The 23046-nt window shown below is 47.0% G+C and overlaps 1 protein-coding gene across 1 annotated transcript in view; it reads left to right on the forward strand.

The window, feature by feature from the left end:
* Positions 1–3861: 3861 nt before the first annotated feature.
* LOC120999206 (G-protein coupled receptor family C group 6 member A-like) overlaps positions 3862–23046 on the forward strand; it is a 44617-nt gene continuing 25432 nt past the window's right edge. The window contains exons 1-2 of the mRNA XM_040430080.1: positions 3862–3995; positions 11627–11924. Coding sequence (XP_040286014.1) covers positions 3862–3995; positions 11627–11924 — 432 coding nt within the window. The remainder of the gene's footprint in view (positions 3996–11626; positions 11925–23046) is intronic.

The raw sequence follows: 23046 nt of genomic DNA on the forward strand, positions 1-23046 counted from the left end.
GGATTGGCTTATATCCACACTGGGCCAGCTGCACCCGTATTTTTTTCATTGACGGTGCTGCCACTGAACTCTTTTGTTTCTTTATATATATATATATATATATATATATATATACACTCACCTAAAGAATTATTAGGAACACCTGTTCTATTTCTCATTAATGCAATTATCTAGTCAACCAATCACATGGCAGTTGCTTCAATGCATTTAGGGGTGTGGTCCTGGTCAAGACAATCTCCCGAACTCCAAACTGAATGTCACAATGGGAAAGAAAGGTGATTTAAGAAATTTGGAGCGTGGCATGGTTGTTGGTGCCAGACGGGCCGGTCTGAGTATTTCACAATCTGCTCAGTTACTGGGATTTTCACGCACAACCATTTCTAGGGTTTACAAAGAATGGTGTTAAAATGGAAAAACATCCAGTATGCGGCAGTCCTGTGGGCAAAAATGCCTTGTGGATACTAGAGGTCAGAGGAGAATGGGCCAACTGATTCAAGCTGATAGAAGAGCACCGTTGACTGAAATAACCACTCGTTACAACCGAGGTATGCAGCAAAGCATTTGTGAAGCCACAACACGCACAACCTTGAGGTGGATGGGCTACAACAGCAGAAGACCCCACCGGGTACCACTCATCTCCACTACAAATAGGAAAAAGAGGCTACAATTTGCACGAGCTCACCAAAATTGGACTGTTGAAGACTGGAAAAATGTTGCCTGGTCTGATGAGTCTCGATTTCTGTTGAGACATTCAAATAGTAGAGTCCGAATTTGGCGTAAACAGAATGAGAACATGTATCCATCCTCTGATGGCTACTTCCAGCAGGATAATGCACCATGTCACAAAGCTCGAATCATTTCAAATTGGTTTCTTGAACATGACAATGAGTTCACTGTACTAAAATGGCCCCCACAGTCACCAGATCTCAACCCAATAGAGCAGGGATGGCCAACCTGAGGCTCTCCAGCTGTTGCAAAACTACAACTCCCATCATGCCCAGACAGTCTACAGCTATCAGGCTACAGCAGGGCATGGTGGGAGTTGTAGTTTTACTACAGCTGGAGAGCCGCAGGTTGGCCATGCCTGCAATAGAGCATCTTTGGGATGTGGTGGAACGGGAGCTTAGTGCCCTGGATGTGCATCCCTCAAATCTCCATCAACTGCAAGATGCTATCCTATCAATATGGGCCAACATTTCTAAAGAATGCTATCAGCACCTTGTTGAATCAATGCCACGTAGAATTAAGGCAGTTCTGAAGGCAAAAGGGGGTCCAACACCGTATTAGTATGGTGTTCCTAATAATTCTTTAGGTGAGTGTATATATATACACACACACACACAGTTCTCTGATAGTGAGTGCTGTATTATTTATATATATTCTGTACTTCTCTATTAATAATAATATTAGGAATAAACTGTCAGCTCACATGTAAGTGCTTTTGGGATGGAGACATTGTAAGGCCTCTTGCACACGAACGTATTTTCATTTAGTTTCCATTCCTTGTTTTTGTGAACCGTATATATGGAACCATTCATTTCAATGGGTCCGCAAAAAAAACGGAAGGTACTCCGTGTGCATTCCGTTTCCGTATTTCCGTTCCGCAAAAAAATATAACATGTCGTATTATTGTCCGCATTACGGACAACTATAGTACTGTTCTATTAGAGACCAGCTGTTCCGTTCCGCAAAATACGGAATGCACACTGATGTCATCCGTATTTTTTGCGAATCCGTTTTTTGCATACCGCAAAATACATACGGTCGTGTGCAAGAGACCTAAAGCCTCTTTCACACGAGCATGTCCGGATGCATTGCGGCAAACCCGCGCGAGTAGGTACCCAATTGCAGTCAGTTTTGACTGCAATTGCGTTCCGTTGTTCAGTTTTTATTGCGCGGGTGCAATGTGTTGTGATAAAAAAACTGACTGTTGTACCCACACCCGAACTTCTTCACAGAAGTTCAGGTTTGGGTTCAAGGTTGTGTAGATTGTATTATTTTCCCTTATAACATGGTTATAAGGGAAAATAATAGCATTCTGAATACAGAATGCTAAGTAAAATAGGGCTGGAGGGGTTAAATTTTTATTTATATTTTTTTAACTCACCTTAATCCACTTGTTCGCGCAGCCGGCATCTCTTCTGTCTTCTTCTTTGAGGAATAGGACCTTTGATGACGTCACTGCGTTCATCACTTGGTCCATCACATGATCCATCACCATGGTGATTGATCATGTGATGGACCATGTGATGAGCGTAGTGAAGTCATCAAAGGTCCTTTTCCTCATAGATGTAGACAGAAGAGATGCCGGCTGCGCGAACAAGTGGATTAAGGTGAGTTAAAAATTTTTTTTTTTTTTTTTTTAACCCCTCTAGCCCTATTTTACTTAGCATTCTGTATTCAGAATGCTATTATTTTCCCTTATAACCATGTTATAAGGGAAAATAATAATGATCGGCTCCCCATCCCGATCGTCTCCTAGCAACCGTGCGTGAAAATCGCACCGCATCCGCACTTGCTTGCGGACGCTTGCAATTTTCACGCAGCCCCATTCACTTCTATGGGGCCTGCGTTGCGTGAAAAACGCACAAAATAGAGCTTGCTGCGATTTTCACGCAACGCACAAGTGATGCGTGAAAATCACCGCTCATGTGCACAGCCCCATAGAAATGAATGGGTCCGGATTCAGTGCGGGTGCAATGCGTTCAACTCACACATTGCACCCGCGCGGAAAAGTCGCCCGTGTGAAAGGGGCCTAACTGTGGCTGGAAATAAAAAAGACTTCCCAGACACCTGATTTGCCTATATGCCAAATTTGGGATCATATGTGTTGCTTGCGACTTTTTCACGCCACAAAGGCTGTGTAGTTTAATGATAAATGTGGCCCATTATATTTATTGTGTAATTCACACAGTCAGGCCGAATGCACACGGCCGTGTTCCGCGGCCGTGAACGGTCCGTGGTATGCTGGCCTGGATTCCTGCTGACAGCAGGAGCACACGGCGTCATTGGTTGCTATGACGCCGTGCGCTTCATGCCGCCGCTGCACTACAGTAATACACTCGTATACGAGTGTATTACTGTAGTGCAGCGGCGGCATGAAGCACACGGCATCATAGCAACCAATGACGCCGTGCACTCCTGCTGTCAGCAGGAATTCAGGCCGGCATACCACGGACCGTTCACGGCCGCGATACACGGCCGTGTGCATTCAGCCTCAGTGTTCAGTCAGTGATTTCCATCAGTGATTTTGAGCAAGAACCAGGTGCAGCTCTAAACACAGAACAGGAGCAGATCTTTCCTATATACCTTATGTCTGTGGAAGCTCCAATCCTGGTTTTAAGAGACAATAATTTTCTTTATTTTGAAGTATAGAAAAATAAAACCAGGTACAACGTTACATAAAAGCGAGAATAGCACATAGGTATTACATAAATGAATATGCAGATCAATAATATATCTAGCAAAATAGCTAAAATTGTTTGTATGTGACAGCACAAGTTGGGGGTGAAGATAAGTTGAGAGGTGAGTCACTGATGGAAACACTGACCAAAACACTGTGTGAATAAAGACTTAACGCTTTGGCAAAGAGACAATCAGTGCAGGTTTCTTTTCAAAGCACATGCTTGAAGGTGCTTTCCACATACAAAATTCCATATCAATCAGAAGACAATGACACACCCAGCAAAGAAAGTCCTACACAGAAAATTTCCTCTTCATTTCCGCTACTAGTGCTTTAAAAGCATACAACCTGGAGACTGTTTCCACTTCTTCTCATTTGCTCTGCATGCAAAGACACTTCTTATAACCATGTGTCTGAATATACATGCACTCATTTTCTTCTCATTCTTTGGAGTATTAATGCCATGTGATGAGCAAGAACATCCAGTAGCTCGATTACCTGGGGACATAATGATTGGAGGGATTTTTCCAATTCATGAAGGAGTGACTAACTTATTAGAGCGTCCTTATGCTGATGGGTTTAACTGTATAGGGTAAGTACTTGCAAAATCATAATACAACTACTATGTATTAATATTAATATGGAGCTTCTTTTTATATAGTCACTGTGACACAGTGAGAGGTTTTGTCTAGAAAAACAGGTATTTTCCTCCCAGCATGTGCTGCTGGGCTGATTTACAGCCAGGTGAGGTCAAATACTGGACATGATTTTAAGTGCCCGTCCGGGTTTTGGCAGCCCCTGGCTGTCCTTAAATAGGCAGCTGGCCTCAGAAGCTGTGTCTCTGTGTTGGGATCTGGGAGCCTTGTGTCTGGATGAAGGCTTGCTACCTGTTTGATGTGAAAACAGGCTGGTGCTGCTATGGTTAAGGACTCTTTGAGTCAGAATTGCCGCATGGTGTGAATTACCATCAACACCGCAAGGTGACTTTTTGTTTGAATATGACTGCTTGTTTTGTCACTTGCCTGAAGTGTGAATAAAACACTGAACTGTTTGATCCAAAGAACTTGTTGTTGCCTCTATACTGCGTCCGTTAATCCTGTCTACCAGAGCGAAACCCCACATCACCTACAGTATTGTATTTGTAGTATTGATGGATAGATAGATAAAGCAATAGTACAGATGAATATAAGAAACTTTGTAATCTTAGTTTTCTCCCCCTCCCTTTCCTAAACTAATGGATGTATTATAATGCCTCCACCTTTCAGTTGTATTATCAGAAACATATCCCTGATCATACAGGGAGATGGCTGCCGATAATTGGGTGATTCATTCTGACAAAAGATGTAATCAGCCAGCAAACATGTTTTTTCTCCGTTATAGGCCGATTGGTGGCCTGTGATGGCCAGTTCGCTCGCGAACACATGCGGGCTGCCATCTTAAATCACAAGTCCGGCGAGGCACAGGTAAGTTCTTACCTGTGTCTGCGCCGCGAGCCGGTCTGAAACAAATGCGGTCACCGGGAGCAGGCAGTTCCGAGAACAGCCCGATAAAGGCCGCCGGTGGCTGTTCTTGGAACTGCCTGCTCCCAGTGACCGCATTTGTTTCAGACCGGCTCGCGGCGCAGGCACAGGTAGGGACTTACCTGTGCCTCGCCGGACTTGTGATTTAAGATGGCAGCCCGCATGTGTTCGCGGGTGAACATGGCGAACTGGCCATAACTGTTGGTGGCATAGTTATATGGCCAGTTATCAGGAACAAGCCTTCCCATGAATGCTTGTTCTTGATAAGTGGACTGAAAATCTGTCCGTGTAAAAGGATCTTAACTTTCTCTCACTGGCTGCCTGCTCACTGAAGGATCAAATTTCATCATCTCATAGGAGTCTATGGGAAGAGGAGGAGGAGTGAGATGCAGTGAGAGAGACAAGCAAAGCCATGACTCAGCAGCTAACAGTAAGTGTTATATCTTATCTACTGTATGCTGCTGACTACTTCTTTATATTGTCCTATATGCTGCATCTCAGTGATTTTGAGTGAGAGAGTTAGGAAGCAGAATCTCCTGTCTTTAGAGGGAAGATTTATTAAAATGGTCCTCTGGGCTTTTTAAGAAATCTGGCCTTTTTTTTCCCATCCAGTTAACAAAATATGGTTTAGTTAGTAGATACTGCTCTGTTGCATTTCCGTTGCCGCTGTCTCCACTGCACTCCACACAGGCTGGGAGCTCTTCTGCTTGGGTCCAGTTTTGTTGAGTGCCTTTCTTCTTTTTAGGTTACATAATGCGTCTTGCCAAATGCCTCTTAATAATTGTGACGTATGTCGGCCTGTCTGTGAACTAAAATTTACTCCAGCCAGGTGTATTTGAATTGGTTTAATATCAGACAACAGTTTTCTTGAACACACATTGTTAAATGGGTCATTCTGCTGAGGTACCACCTGCATCGTGCCTCCTCCTACCCACACCGTGCCCACTGTTTTGGAAAATTGGAGAGTGTATTGAAAAAAGCTAAAAAGTTACATATCTTTGCAAATTGTTGCAAACTGGCACTTGCAGGAAAATGTGTCACCTTTCTACTAGGGTTCAGCGAACCCGAACTGTAAAGTTCGGGTTCGTATCGAACTTTAAGGTGCTCGGCACCCGAACATTTCAGTAAAAGTTCGGGTTCGGTGTTCGGGTAATATTAATATACCATCAGATCAGAGTTTTCTCCAATCCGATGGTATATTTTAACTTGAAGCGTCCCCATCACCATGGGAACACCTCTATGTTAGAATATACCATCGGATTTGAGTTAGATCGTGAAAACTCAAATCCAACAGTATATTCTAACACAGAGGCGTTCCCATAGTGATAGGGACGATTCAAGTTAGAATATACTGAGAACTGTGGACATAATGGCCCCCTGCTGCCTGGCAGCACCTGATCTCTTACAGGAGGCTGTGATCCGCACAATTAACCCCTCAGGTGCCGCACTATATCACTATCTAACCTACACTGACTATCTCCCACTAACTATCTATATTATATATATTAACTAACTAACTATCTATCTAATGTAATGACACAGTAAAGCAGAGAGCACAGCAATAACACTGCTGTCTCTCTCAGATCTGCAAAATACTGCATACAAGGGCTGCTGGGAGGTTCTTATATAGTAAGGGGTAGGCAACTTTCCTATTGGTTGCTCACCACAGGTTTCTATCTACAATACATTCCCCTCCTATAATGCAATTACCCTCCCCAAGTCCCTAGTTTAAACCCTCCTCCAACTTTCTAGCCATCTTCTCCACCAAAACAGCTGCATCTTCTCCTCTGAGGTGCAGCTCATCCCTACGATAGAGCATGACATAGAAGTCGGCCCAGTTCTCCAGGAACCCAAACCCTTCCTTCCTACACCAGTTCTTGAGCCACTTGTTAATCTCCCTCTCGCTGCCTTTCTTGTGTGGCTGACGGTATATGTAGTATTTTGGAAACTAGTACATTTGAGGTCCTTGCCCTGGGCTTGTGACCGAAATTCCTAAAATCAATTTTAAGGATGCTCCACCTACCTCTAACTTTGTCACTGGTTGCAAGCTGTTCGTCAGTTCAAGTCTGCATTCACCTCTTCTAAACAGGACTACTTCGCTACTCTCATATCATCTTTCCCACATCCCCAAACAACTGTTTAATACCTTTAATTCTCTGCTCCATCCCCTGTACCCCCTCCCGCACTTTCTCATCTCAGCCGTCGATTTTGCCTCATACTTCAAAAATAAAATCTACATAACCCAGTTTACCACTGTCACTGAAGAAAATATCTCCACCTTAATCTCGAAGTCACACTTCACCACCTGTGCCCTTGACCCAATCCCATCCCACCTGTCACGCTTTGGTGTGGGAGGGATACACCACACCGAGCATAAGAGGGAAGGGGGAAACAGGGAATCAGGCCTGAGAACTAGGGAAGGAAGAAGGACACCTCCTAGTAAAACCCTAGCCAAGATCCTGACTGACTACCAGTATGAACAGACCCCAGAGGTAGGTGTGTTCATACACAGGAATACCTAGAGTCCTATCTAGCCCTATAGAACCCTGGTACTAATGGCAGGGATGAGACTATCTGTTCCTCCAAATTGAAGGATGAACAGGAGTCTCCTTCAGGCCTAACACAAACAATAGGGAAAAGAAACACACAGAACCCAAACAAAATACAAGAAGGGATGTGCAATGTGGCTTCAGACCCAATCACTCTACTAAAACTGCCCTAACCAAAGTCACCAATGATCTGCTAGCTTCCAGAGCCAAATGTCATTACTCTGTGCTCCTCCTCCTTGACCTGTCCTCTGCCTTTGATACTGTCGAACACTCTCTCCTGTTACAAACTCTCTCATCCTTTGGCAACAGAGACCAGGGCCTTTCCTGGATCTCCTCATACTACACCAAAAGAACTGTTAGCATTTCCCATTTGTACACAACCTCCTCATCACACCCCCTCTCGGTTGGTGTCCCTCAATGCTCTGTCCTGGTGGGTCCCCTACTTTGCCTCATTTATATATTCGGCCTAGCTCATACAGTCCCATAGCTTACAATACCACCTCTATGCTGATGACACTGAAATCTACCTCTCTGGCCCTGATGTCACTTTCCTGCTATCCAGAATCTCAGCATGTCGGTCGACTATATCTTCATTCTTCTCCTCCCACTTCCTAAAACTCAACATGGAGAAAACTAAATTCATCGTCTTTCCCCTATGTCATTCAGTCCTTCTACCTGACCTATCCATTACAGTTAATAGCATGCCGCTTTCTCCGGTCTCGCAGGTCCACTACCTGGGGAAAACATTTGATTCTGCTCTGTCCTTTAAGCCACAATTCCACACACTCACTGCCACTTGCTATTTTCAACTCAAGAACATCTTGAACTACATATAAGGCTGTCCACTAGAGATGAGCGAACTTCTGTTTTAAGTTCGGCATCTAAAGTTCGGCTTCCGGTTAGCGGAGGATCCCGATATGGATTCCGAATTCCGTTGTGGTCCGTGGTAGCGGAATCAATAATGGTCATTATTGATTCCGCTACCACGGACCACAACGGAATTCGGAATCCATATCGGGATCCCCCGCTAACCGGACGCCGAACTTTAGACGCCGAACTTAAAACAGAAGTTCGCTCATCTCTACTGTCCACAACCAGTCCCTCCTTACATTTCTGACCTGCTTCCCAATACATCCCCACACATAATCTCCAATCCTTACAGGACCTCCTTCTTTGTTTTCCTCTCATTTGTTCTTTACACAATTAACTACAAGATTTCTCACAAGCCTCTCCCCTACTCCAGTACTGACTACCACAGTAAATCAGACTCTCCCCCAACATCGAAACCTTCAAAAGTAACCTGAAAACCCACCTCTTCAGAAAGCCTACCACCTGCAATAAGTGCTACCACAAAGCCAGGTGAGCAGCTTTTACCCTCACCTACTCTGTTCTTCTCCCTTCCTTTGTGGATTGTAAACTGTTGCAGGCAGGTTCTTTTCCCCTCTGTACCAGTCTGTTAATAGTTTCTTGTTTATTGTATTTTTATATTACGTATGTGTAACTCCCCCTTGATGTACAGTGCCATGGAATTAATGATGCTTTCAAATAATGTATATAAATTTACTAGTTGCATATTCAACGCCCATACATGCGACTAGGGTCCTTTTAGTATGTAGTAAATGTAATTTTTCGTGACACCAGTTGCATTTCAGCAACCAGGGACAAGATCCCCCTATGTAGAAGGTGATGGTGGGACCCAGGTGTAGGAATGCCAGAGTGGTGTAAGGGTTGCTCCTACCTGGATATCCAGAACCCCAAGCGTTGCTGGACGAAGCAGAGCAAATAGGGTGAATAGGTGGTGGAGAGGATGATGACAGAGATTGAGTCCAGGCTTCGTATATACACTGCTCAAAAAAATAAAGGGAACACAAAAATAACACATCCTAGATCTGAATTAATTAAATATTCTTCTGAAATACTTTGTTCTTTACATAGTTGAATGTGCTGACAACAAAATCACACAAAAATAAAAAAATGGAAATCAAATTTTTCAACCCATGGAGGTCTGGATTTGGAGTCACACTCAAAATTAAAGTGGAAAAACACACTACAGGCTGATCCAACTTTGATGTAATGTCCTTAAAACAAGTCAAAATGAGGCTCAGTAGTGTGTGTGGCCTCCACGTGCCTGTATGACCTCCCTACAATGCCTGTGCATGCTCCTGATGAGGTGGCGGACGGTCTCCTGAGGGATCTCCTCCCAGACCTGGACTAAAGCATCTGCCAACTCCTGGACAGTCTGTGGTGCAATGTGACGTTGGTGAATAGAGCGAGACATGATGTCCCAGATGTGCTCAATTGGATTCAGGTCTGGGGAACGGGCGGGCCAGTCCATAGCATCAATGCCTTCGTCTTGCAGGAACTGCTGACACACTCCAGCCACATGAGGTCTAGCATTGTCTTGCATTAGGAGGAACACAGGGCCAACCGCACCAGCATATGGTCTCACAAGGGGTCTGAGGATCTCATCTAGGTACCTAATGGCAGTCAGGCTACCTCTGGCGAGCACATGGAGGGCTGTGCGGCCCTCCAAAGAAATGCCACCCCACACCATTACTGACCCAATGCCAAACCGGTTATGCTGGAGGATGTTGCAGGTAGCAGAACGTTCTCCACGGCGTCTCCAGACTCTGTCACGTCTGTCACATGTGCTCAGTGTGAACCTGCTTTCATCTGTGAAGAGCACAGGGTACCAGTGGCGAATTTGCCAATCTTGGTGTTCTCTGGCAAATGCCAAACGTCCTGCACGGTGTTGGGCTGTAAGCACAACCCCCACCTGTGGATGTCGGGCCCTCATATCACCCTCATGGAGTCTGTTTCTGACCGTTTGAGCAGACACATGCACATTTGTGGCCTGCTGGAGGTAATTTTGCAGGGCTCTGGCAGTGCTCCTCCTGTTCCTCCTTGCACAAAGGCAGAGGTAGCGGTCCTGCTGCTAGGTTGTTGCCCTCCTACGGCCTCCTCCACGTCTCCTGATGTACTGGCCTGTCTCCTGGTAGCGCCTCCATGCTCTGGACACTACGCTGACAGACACAGCAAACCTTCTTGCCACAGCTCGCATTGATGTGCCATCCTGGATAAGCTGCACTACCTGAGCCACTTGTGTGGGTTGTAGACTCCGTCTCATGCTACCACTAGAGTGAAAGCACCGCCAGCATTCAAAAGTGACCAAAACATCAGCCAGGAAGCATAGGAACTGAGAAATGGTCTGTGGTCACCACCTGCAGAACCACTCCTTTATTGGGGGTGTCTTGCTAATTGCCTATAATTTCCACCTGTTGTCTATCCCATTTGCACAACAGCATGTGAAATTGATTGTCACTCAGTGTTGCTTCCTAAGTGGACAGTTTGATTTCACAGAAGTGTGATTGACCTGGAGTTACATTGTGTTGTTTAAGTGTTCCCTTTATTTTTTTGAGCAGTGTAGTTCAACTGCAGCTTTACTTTGCAGAAACATTTCTTCAAACAGTTTACAGACTTGGTCTTGGTTTCCAGCAAGTTTTAGCATAAAAATGGCAGGCACATTCGGCTCTGCTACATCTGTCAGGATTAAATAGGAACTTTTCCTTTTGCTTTCTGCTGCAACTTCTTTCTTTCTGTGTGACTCTATGGCAAGGCACAGGGCAACTTCTTCCTGGCTAATGAGACTTCTAGAAGTGGTCTCTCTGCTCTAGCAGAACTGGAAGTGTTCTGGCTGGCAGCACACGTCCAGGAGGGATGCAGCACTGCAGACCTGCTCCCTTAGCAGGGGTCAGCTAGCACTCAACTAACTGGAACTCACTGGTCCCACCCTTCCAGCAGGACATGAGGCTCGCCTACTCCTCCACAGGGGGAAAGGGAGGGGGGGGGGGTTAGAATGGAATGGAATGTTCCACTCTATTCTATCTACTGCTCTGCCATATTCGCTGCCACCTGCTGGTGAACCAGGCACATTGCACTTGAACATAGACAGATGCATAACAGGAAATGCACAATATATGAGACCTGGAATAAATGCATAAAATGACATTGAGATTGCATACCCAGACAGAAACAGGGAGTAGGTGTGGTAATGCCACTCGGGGTGTTACACATACTGAGATAAATCCTGTGAAAGTTAATAGATATTTTTATGGTTTTTCAATCTTTTACAATATTTCTATATTTTGTTTCAGGCTGGATCTGCGAAGTATGACCGATGCCCTTGGCATGATCTATGCTATAGAAACAATTAATAATTCCACTGCTTTGCAGGGGATAAAGCTGGGATATGAAATTTATGATTCATGTGCAGACGGCATGAAAGCAATTCAAGCAACAATGAAGTTAATTCCAGAATTTTCTGCCATTAGAAACTCAACGGAGTGCAATTACACAGACGTTATACCTACTGTCAAAGCTGTTATTGGAGAGGAGTTTTCAGAAATCTCTATTGTAATTTCAAGAATTTTGAGCACTTATTTTATTCCACAAGTAAGATTTTTTTCTATCATAACAATGTTGTAATGTTTAACTGTGTAACATCTTATAAGCTCTAGCCACTTTAATACTTCTATTTTAGTGTTCATTCCATCCATTAACTATATACCTATGTAATATTTCTTTTGGGCTAATGCTTTGCTTTATGTTCAAGTTTTGATGCATGCAACATATAAAATGAACTGGCACAGGTTGGAACTGTATTTTTATTTTATTTTTATTGGGTATCAGGCTGGGTTTACATGTGCCTGTGGTGGTGTTTTTGCTGTGGTTTTAGCAAGTGTGGCAAAACTGCAGTGTCTTGCAAAGATCATGGGGAAAAAAAAAAAAACGCCACACAGTGGTTGCACATTGGGTAAACTCAGAGAGATGACTCATTAAATAAAAAATAAATGAAAAAACTGAGATCCTGAATTCATTAATAGTGACCCTTAAACAGGGCCGGTACAAGGCAGGGGCCGAAGGAGCGGGTGCCCTGGGCGCTACCATTTGCGGACAGGAGGGGGGCGCAGGTAGGGTTGCCACCCGTCCGGGATTCACCCGGACAGTCCGGGTTTGTAATCCTGTGCCCGGGTACAAGCCTTTCTTAGACCCGGGCACAGGATTACTCATTCAAACTGCAGTGTGGTCCGACCGAGACTCCGATCGCATATTTAAGCTGTCACTCCGGGTGATCAGCTGAGCGCAGCGCTCCCGAGCCTCCCCTCCTCCCCCCTCCCTCCTCCAGTCTACACACTACATACAGTACAGTGGTGCCAGGCAGCGCTGTGTTCACTCACTGTTCAGTCTCCTCCCCTCGCTCCTCCCCTGCCTCCCAGTCCCTCCCTTCCTCTCTCTGATAAGGAAGTGATGACATCAGAGAGAGGCAGAGGGAGCTCCGTGGGAGAAATCATTCTTCTTCTCCTCTCCAGTCCAGCTCCAGCAGCCTGAGCCTGCCCATGTAGTGCCCAGACCAGTGCCCACTGTGCCCTGCCTGCAGACAACCTGACCAAGACAGTCCTGACTCTGAGTCCTGACACCTGTCCTAGTCTGTCACTCACTTCTAAAAAGGTAGAAATATAAAACATTTGAATTGTGTAATTGTATGTAACAGTGTGGGCTTCTGTCACCCCACTAAACTCTTTTTTTTTTTGGCTTCTTATAATCCCTATACTGTGATATATGAATACATTATGTTATTAGTCATTTTGGTTCAGTAGATAATGAATAAAACAGATTTTTATAATATGTAAATTACCTGTCTACCAGCAGGCAGGGCGGTTACTTGCTGGTAGCAGCCGCATCCTCCTATCCTAAAGACGCCCCCTCCGCATGTTGATTGACAGGGCCAGCGAACGCGATCGTCCTCTGGCTGGCCCTGTCTGCTATCAAGATCTCGCGCCTTCGCCGTAACGGTCTTCAGTCGGCGCAGGCGCACTGAGAGGAGGACGCTCGCTCGGCCGCTCCATCCTCAGTGCGCCTGCGCCGGGTGTAGATGTGACGTCATCGGTGCAGGCGCATTGAGGATGGAGCGGCCGAGCGAGCGTCCTCCTCTCAGTGCGCCTGTGCCGACTGAAGACCGCTACGGCGCAGGCGCAAGATCTTGATAGCAGACAGGGCCAGCCAGAGGACGATCGCGTTCGCTGGCCCTGTCAATCAACATGCGGAGGGGGCGTCATTATGATAGGAGGATGCGGCTGCTACCAGCAAGTAACCGCCCTACTTGCTGGTAGACAGGTAATTTACATATTATAAAAGTCTGTTTTATTCATTATCTACTGAACCAAAATGACTAATAACATTATGTATTCATATATCGCAGTATAGGGATTATAAGAAGCCAAAAAAAAAAAGAGTTTAGTGGGGTGTTTCTGAATCTGTCAATCATCAGAAAAAACTTTACGTTATGTAGCTGACTGACACTAGCGATGTGCTAATGTCAGGAGTACATAACAGTGTGTTTTATAACTCCCTGCCTGCCGCTGCCGCCGTTCTCTTAAAATAAAGACTTATAATATGCTAATGAGCCTCTAGGTGCTATGAGGGCGTTCCTGCAGCACCTAGAGGCTCCGTCTATTCACCCTTTGGCAGTGGCACGCCCATGTCCAGTTGATTGACGTCCGAGTTCTCCTCTTCGTCCCGTAAATACCGCGCCTGCGCTGAATACTAAACGGGACGGCGCAGGCGTGGGATCAGGGGCGTAACGATCGCGGTGCGACAGCGACCAGGGGTGGAGACGGGACATGGGCGTGGCTGGAGGCGGGGCCTGGAAGGGGGCCCTCCCTCCCTTCTGTTCGGGTTTGGCTTGAAGAAAAGGTGGCAACCCTAGGCGCAGGTGAAGTGCCAGCAGTGTACAGCTTCACTGTTCCACATTAGCCAAGCGCCACTTGCTGTGCTTGCTGACAGTGTTCCCTCTAAGCTGCGCGGGTGGGCGGCCGCGCAGCAATTATTGTGGCCCCGCTCACAATTTTATAATGCCCGCTCACTCAGCCTACAGCGTGCCGCTAAGTTTGCTAATGCTGCTGGCAAAATGCCAGCACTTGTCGTCAGACTCATCTGCGTGACGGCGCCGACGTCCTCCTCGTAGTCTTGTGCGGCTCAGCACAGCGGGGCGCCGCCTACCAGCTACCACGTGCTACTTCTGCCTCCTCCTTCTTTTTGCAGGAAGAGGAGGACTGAGCAGCAGCAGCAGCAGCCAGTAAGGTGCGATAGTGGCGGCGGCGCCTCCATCTTAGAGCCAGGCCAGAGGCACACAGTGAGAGTGAGTTTCTCCTATGGGCTACCTACAAGAAGTAAAATCCTAGAAACCGTCATTGATTGCTGAACTGGTCTCTCCTGGTATTTCTAGCTGCCCACATGAAGGACATATCACTATCAGGCTAGGCCAGAGAGACTCATTCACTTCACTCACTTTAGCCTATAGGATTAAAAATAACTAAGATTGTTTAGTGTTCTCCCCTACTACTGACATTCTACCGTCATTGATTGCTGAGCTGGTCTCTCCTGGTATTTCTAGAGTGTTAACTCGTGACAAGAAGTGGAGAACAGCGGGGGACAATAGTGGCACAAGTAGACTACTAGTTCCACTATTGTCCCCCGCTGTTCTCCACTTCTTGTCACGAGTTCACACTCTAGAAATACCAGGAGAGACCAGCTCAGCAATCAATGACGGTAGAATGTCAGTAGTAGGGGAGAACACTAAACAATCTTAGTTATTTTTAATCCTATAGGCTAAAGTGAGTGAAGTGAATGAGTCTCTCTGGCCTAGCCTGATAGTGATATGTCCTTCATGTGGGCAGCTTCACTGTGCCATCACATGCAGCCACTCTGTGCCCACCAACCGTAGCCACTGTGCCATCAATTGTCGCCACTATGCCCATCATGCAGCCACTGTGCCACCTAACGCAGCCACTGTGCCATCACATGCAGCCACTGTGCCAACACACTCAGCCACTGTGCCATCAATTGTCGCCACTGTGCCATCACATGCAGCCCCTGTGCCATCACATGCAGCCCCTGTGCCATCACATGCAGCCACTGTGCCATCACACACAGCCACTGTGCCAACACACGCAGCCACTGTGCCACTCGTCAATTTTCGCCACTTTGCCCATCAAACGCAGCCACTGTGCCGATCAAACGCAGCCACTCTGCTCATCAAACGCAGCCACTGTACCCATCAAACGCAGCCACTGTACCCATTAAACGCGGCCACTGTACCCATTAAACGCAGCCACTCTGCCCCTCAAACACAGCCACTGTGCCCATCAAACACAGCCACTGTGCCCATCAATTGTTGCCAGTTTGCCCCACTGTGCCCATCAATTGCCGCCAGCGTGCTGCCAGTTTGCCTGATCAATTGCCACCAGTATGCCGGGGGGGGGGGGGGGGGGGCGCAGTTTGCCATCTTCGCCCTGGGCACCAAATGGCCTTGTCCCAGCCCTGCCCTTAAATGTATGTCATGTTCATTGATTTGTGGTCATGACTCCCACAATGAGCATGTACACAAGGTTGATGTTAGATAAATTTGTGCAAATAACAGGCCAAGTGGGCTTGGGGCCCATAGTGATCCAGATAAACATGTTCTACACTTGAAAACCAAGATGGAGTAGAAACAAGGCACCCTATGTGAGACTCTTACCAAAAACCTTCATATAACTGGAGTCAGTCCTCTATGTACAGTTATGCCATCATATTAGCACTATGCTACAGAACAAGGCCTCTAATGTAGCTTCGTATGCCTCTGATTTCATATGGATGCCATACTGACATAGTACAACAGAGCCTGTGGGGTAATGCAGGGAGGTTGTGTGAGGGTCTGGGAAAGATTGTCTGCCATGTTAGGTTGTTGATGCATGTAGTTGTTTGCTCAAACTTGGTTATGCACATTCTAGTAGCAGTTAATACAGCCCAAATAGTCCAAGGGAAAGGAGTCGCTTCTCTGTTTTACCAGAGAAGTACACTGTCTATTGTGACGTACATAGTAAAATAGTAACATAGTTTGTAAGGCTTAAAAAAAGACATCTGTCCATCCTGTTCAGCCTGTTATCCTGCAACTTGATCCAGAGGAAGGGAAAAAAACAAAAACTCTGAGGTAGAAGACAATTTTCCTAATTTTAGGGGAAAAAATTCCTTCCCAACTCCAATCAGGCAAACAGAACAACTCCCTGGATCAACGACATCGCTAGTAGCTATAGTCTGTAATATTATTATACTCCAAAAATACATCCAGGCCCCTCTTGAACCCTTTTAGTGACTTCACCATCACCACCTCCTCAGGCAGAGGAGAAAACGGATTCCACCCCCATTAACTTACAATGGTTTTAGAGACTGATCCATCATGGCTATTTTAGAGATAATACAACCGGATCCGTTCAGAACGGATGCAGATGGTTAAATTATTATGACGGAAGCGTTTTTGCTGATCCATGATAGATCCAGCAAAAACACTGGTGTGAAAGTAGCCTTACCCACATACAAACATTTTCTCCCAGTCCAAGCATTCTCATTTTATATGCTAACTTTTTATCAGCATGCTTTGGAGAAGATAAGAAATATGACATTCATTGACTCACTCCGGTCAAGTCTTGAACTTACCTCCTCATAGAAACTGATTTAAATTAGTTTGACATGACAGATCCCTCATGAATAGAGTTGAGCGAACCCAAACTGTAAAGTTCGGGTTCGTACCGAACTTTAGGGTTTTCGGCACCCGGACCCGAACCCGAACATTTACGTAAAAGTTTGGGTTCGGTGTTCGCCGATTTTTATGGTGCTTTTTGAAAGGCTGCAAAGTAGGCAATCAACAAGCGTCATACTACTTGCCCCAAAAGGCCATCACAGCCATGCCTACTATTGGCATGGCTGTGATTGGCCAACTGCAGCATGTGACCCAGCCTCTATTTAAGCTGGAGTCACGTAGCGCCGCCCGTCACTCTGCTCGGATTAGTGTAGGGAGAGGCTGCAGCTGTTGTGAGGGAGAGATCAGGGAGAAATCTTATCAAGAACTGGTTTATGTACTCAGCGATCTACAGAAAAAGTGTTTTGTGGGTGCAGTGCACAATTTTTTTAAGCCTGCCCTGAGCCAACTACTGCTGAAAACGAACTTTTTTTTCTTCAGTTAGTCAATAACAATACATGATCGGCAGCCATTTTATGCAACGATAGTGCACCAGCATAGGCTCTCTGCAAGTCCAGAAATACAGCTTTGGCATACTGGGGTGAAAAAACCCTCTAATATACTGCACATCTGGGATTAGACAAGCATAAGTGACTGTCACATTTAGGACAGAAATACAGCTTTTTGGTTAGGGTGAAAAAACCTTCTAATATACTGCACATTTGGGATTACACGTGCATAAGTCACTGTCACATTTAGGACAGAAATACAGCTTTTTGGTTGGGTGAAAAAAACCTTTAATATACTGCACATCTGGGATTACACGTGCATAAATCACTGTCACATTTAGGACAGAAATACAGCTTTTTGGATAGGGTGAAAAAACCCTCTAATATACTGCACATCTGGGATAAGACAAGCATAAGTGACTGTCACATTTAGGACAGAAATACAGCTTTTTGGTTAGGGTGCAAAAACCTTCTGATATACTGCACATCTGGGATTACACGTGCATAAGTCACTGTCACATTTAGGACAGAAATACAGCTTTTTGGTTAGGGTGAAAATACCCTCTGATATACTGCACATCTGGGATTAGACAAGCATCAGTGACTGTCACATTTAGGCCACAAATACCGCTGTCATATAGAGTTTAAAATAAAAAAATAGTGCAATACCCTACATCAGAGTTTATATTGGCGGTTAATTATTTTTAACATACTTAACCACTTTTTACTTTGCTTTGTGAACGCTAGCTATGAGGCAAACATCTAATAAGGGACGCGGTCATGGCCGTGGTGGTGGTGTTGGTGGAGCCTCTGGTGCAGGGAGAGGACGTGGCCGTTCTGCCACAGCTACACTTCCTACTGAAACTACGACCTCAGGTCCCAGTAGCCGCCAGAATCTACAGCGATATTTGGTCGGGCCTAATGCCGTTCTAAGGATGGTAAGGCCTGAGCAAGTACAGGCGCTATTTAATTGGGTGGCCGACAGTGGATCCAGCACGTTCACATTATCTCCCACCCAGTCTTCTGCAGAAAGCGCACAGGTGGCGCCTGAAACCCATGCCCATCAGTCTGTCACATCACCCCCGTGCATATCGGGGAACCTATCTGAGCCTCAAGTCATGCAGCAGTCTCTTATGCTGTTTGAAGACTCTGCTGGCAAGGTTTCCAAGGGCATCCACCTAGCCCTTCACCAGGGGTGGAAGACATAGAATGCACTGATGCACAACCACTTATGTTTCCTGATGAGGACATGGGAATACCACCTCAGCACGTCTCTGATGATGACGAAGCACAGGTGCCAACTGCTGCGTCTTTCTGCAGTGTGCAAACCGAAAAGGAGGTCAGGGAGGAAGACTGGGTGGAAGACGATGCAGGGGACGATGAGGTCCTAGACCCCACATGGAATGAAGGTCGTGCCACTGACTTTCAGAGTTCGGAGGAAGAGGCAGTGGTGAGACCGAGCCAACAGCGTAGCAAAAGCGGGAGCAGGGTGCAAAAGCAGAGCAGCCGTCGCCAAAACAGTTCGCCTGCTACTGGCCACCGTCAACAGGGACTGAGCACACCAAAGGCAGCTTCAAGGAGTTCCCTGGCATGGCACTTCTTCACACAATGTGCTGATGACAAGACCCGAGTGGTTTGCACGCTGTGCCATCAGAGCCTGAAGCGAGGCATTAACATTCTGAACCTTAGCACAACCTGCATGACCAGGCATCTACATGCGAGACACGGGCTGCAGTGGAGTAAGCACCTTCAAAACCAAGAAAGGGCTCACTCTTCTGCTGCTGCCGCCTCGGCCTCTTACTCCGCCTCTGGAGGAATGTTGGCAACTGCCGCCCAGCAAACAGAGGATGTGCCACCAATAACACCACCTCCATCACCAAGCATCTCCACCATGTCACACAGAAGCGTTCAGCTCTCCATCTCACAAACCTTTGAGAGAAAGCGTAAATTCCCACCTAGCCACCCTCGATCCCTGGCCCTGAATGCCAGCATTTCTAAACTACTGGCCTTTGAAATGCTGTCATTCAGGCTGGTTGAGACGGACAGCTTCAAACAGCTCATGTCGCTTGCTGTCCCACAGTACGTTGTTCCCAGCCGCCACTACTTCTCCAGGAGAGCCGTGCCCTCCCTGCACAACCAAGTATTGGATAAAATCAAGTGTGCACTGCGCAACGCCATCTGTGGCAGGGTCCACCTAACCACAGATACGTGGACCAGTAAGCACGGCCAGGGACGCTATATCTCCCTAACTGCACACTGGGTAAATGTAGTGGCGGCTGGGCCCCAGACGGAGAGCTGTTTGGCGCACGTCCTTCCGCCGCCAAGGATCGCAGGGCATCATTCTTTGCCTCCTGTTGCCTCTTCTTCCTACTCGGCTTCCTCCTCTCCTACCACCTGCTCATCCGGTCAGCGACAGACCTTCATCACCAACTTCAGCACAGCCAGGGGTAAACGTCAGCAGGCCGTTCTGAAACTGATGTGTTTGGGGGACAGGCCCCACACCGCGCAGGAGTTGTGGCGGGGTATAGAACAACAGACCGACGAGTGGTTGCTGCCAGTGAGCCTCAAGCCCGGCCTGGTGGTGTGCGATAATGGGAGAAATCTCGTTGCAGCTCTGGGACTAGCCGGTTCGACGCACATCCCTTGCCTGGCACATGTGCTGAATTTGGTGGTGCAGAAATTTATTCACAACTACCCCGACATGTCAGAGCTGCTGCATAAAGTGCAGGCCGTCTGTGCGCGCTTCTGGCGTTTTCATCCTGCCGCCGCTCGGCTGTCTGCTCTACAGCGTAACTTCGGCCTTCCCACTCACCGCCTCATATCTGACGTGCCCACCAGGTGGAACTCCACCTTGCACATGCTGGAGAGACTGTTCGAGCAGCAGCAGGCCATAGTGGAGTTTCAGCTGCAGCACGCACGGGTGAGTCGCACTGCGGAACAGCACCACTTCACCACCAATGACTGGGCCTCCATGCATGGCCAGTGGCGATGACGTTATCAGCATTATAATACCACTTCTATGTCTCCTTGAGAAAACACTTAGGGCGATGATGGAAGAGGATGTGGCCCAGGACGAGGAGGAGGAAGAGGGGTCATCTCTAACACTTTCAGGCCAGTCTTTTAGAAGTGGCTCAGAAAGAGGATTTTTGCAACAGCAGAGGCCAGGTACAAATTTGGCCAGCCAGGGCCCACTATTGGAGGATGAGGAGGAGGAGGAGGATGGGGATGAAGCATGTTCACAGCGGGGTGGCATCCAACGCAGCTCGGGCCCATCACTGGTGCGTGGCTGGGGGGATACTGAGGACACAGACGATACACCTCCCACAGAGGACAGCTTGTCCTTACCTCTGGGCAGCCTGGCACACATGAGCGACTACATGCTGCAGTGCCTGCGCAACGACTGCAGAGTTGCCCACATTTTAACGTGTGCTGATTTCTGGGTGGCCACCCTGCTGGATCCCCGTTACAGACAATGTGTCGTCCTTAATTCCCTCACTGGAGCGTGATCGGAAGATGCGCGACTACAGTCGCACGCTGGTAGACGCGCTCCTGAGAGCATTCGCAACTGACGCCGGGGGACAGGTGGAAGCACAAGACAAAGGCAGGGGAGGAGGAAGAGGTCACCAACGCAGCTGTGTCAGCGCCAGCACCTCAGAAGGCAGGGTTAGCATGGCCGACATGCTTTGTCACCTCGCCGCAACAACCGGCCCCAACTGCTGATATGGAGCGTGTTAGCAGGAGGCAGCATTTGAACAACATGGTGGAACATTACCTGTGCACACGACTACACGTTCTGACTGATGGTTCTGCCCCATTCAACTTCTGGGTCTCCAAATTGTCCACATGGCCAGAGCTTGCCCTGTATGCCTTGGAGGTGCTGGCCTGCCCTGCAGAGAGTGTACTCTCAGAACCTGTATTTAGCATGACAGGAGGCGTCATTATAGACAGACGCATCGCCTGTCCACAGCCAACGTGGACAAGCTCACGTTCATTAAAATGAACCAGGCTTGGATCCCACAAGACTTGTCTGTACCTTGTGCAGAATAGACATTTATACCACCATCAAACATACATTCTTGTACTCAAGTCAAGTGCAATGATTCTTTGTTTTTTGTTTTTTTTATTTGTCCCAATATTTTGGGGGCTACCTACCCCAATAAAAAAAAAAAAAAAAAACATTGTTGGCGACCTCCTCCTCCTCCATTGCTGCCTCCACATGCAACACCACATTCACCGCCTCCTCAACCTCCGACTCCATATCCACCTCCTTCTCTGAGTTGCAGGTTAATAATTTGTAATTTTTAGTTATTTTATTTCATTTTAAGTTATTTCCCCATCAACATTTGTTTTCAGAGCAGTTGCCATGCTCTTAAGCACATTTTACTGCCTTTTACATCCCTCTAGCCTTTTCGAGGACTATTTTAGAGCCATTTTAATAAAAAAAAAGTGCCAATTTTAGTGCCCTAAATTGAAAAAATTCTTATTTTCAATTGTCGGGTGACATTTTACCATTTTTGGCGTATACAAACCCCTGCTGTGCCTGGGTGACAGGGACCTAAATCTCTCAAAATCCTCTGTTGTATTGCTGGGTGACATGAACCCCCTTTTGCCGTGAATGAACCCCTGCTGTGCCTGGGTGACTGGGGCCTAAATCTCTCAAAATCCTCTGTTGTATTGCTGGGTGACATGATCCCCCTTTTGCCGTGAATGAACCCCTGCTGTGCCTGGGTGACAGGGGCCTAAATCTCTCAAAATCCTCTGTTGTATTGCTGGGTGACATGAACCCCCTTTAATCGTGAATGAACCCCTGCTGTGCCTGGGTGACAGGGGCCTAAATCTCTCAAAATCCTCTGTTGTATTGCTGGGTGACATGATCCCCCTTTTGCCGTGAATGAACCCCTGCTCTGCATTGCTGATAGGGGCCTAAATCTCTCAAAATCCTCTGTTCTATTGCTGGGTGACATGAAACCCCTTTTGCCGTGAATGAACCCCTGCTCTGCATTGCTGATAGGGGCCTAAATCTCTCAAAATCCTCTGTTCTATTGCTGGGTGACATGATCCCCCTTTTGCCGTGAATGAACCCCTGCTCTGCATTGCTGACAGGGAACTAAATTTAGTGAAAACATCTGTTACTGATCGGAAGATGCGCGACTACAAGCGCACGCTGATTATAGCATTCCCACCTGACAGCAGGGGCACAGTGTAAGCACAAGGCGAAGTCAGAGGAGGAGGAAGAGGTCGCCAACGCAGCTGGGGCACCACCAGCACCTGAGAAGGCAGGGTTAGCATGGCCAAAATGGGGAAAAGCTTTGTCAGCCTTGGAGGTGCTGACCTGCCATGCAGCCAGTGTATAGTGTGAACGTGTGTTTAGTACGGCAGAGAGCATTATCACAGGCTGCAGCCAATTTGGACAAGCTTACGTTTATTAAAATGAACCAGGCATGGATCCCACAGGACTTGTCCGTACCTTGTGCAGAATAGACATTTATACCAGCCTCAGCCATCCATT

The sequence above is a fragment of the Bufo bufo genome, chromosome 4 (genome assembly GCF_905171765.1).
Source record: "Bufo bufo chromosome 4, aBufBuf1.1, whole genome shotgun sequence".
NCBI lineage: Eukaryota > Metazoa > Chordata > Amphibia > Anura > Bufonidae > Bufo > Bufo bufo.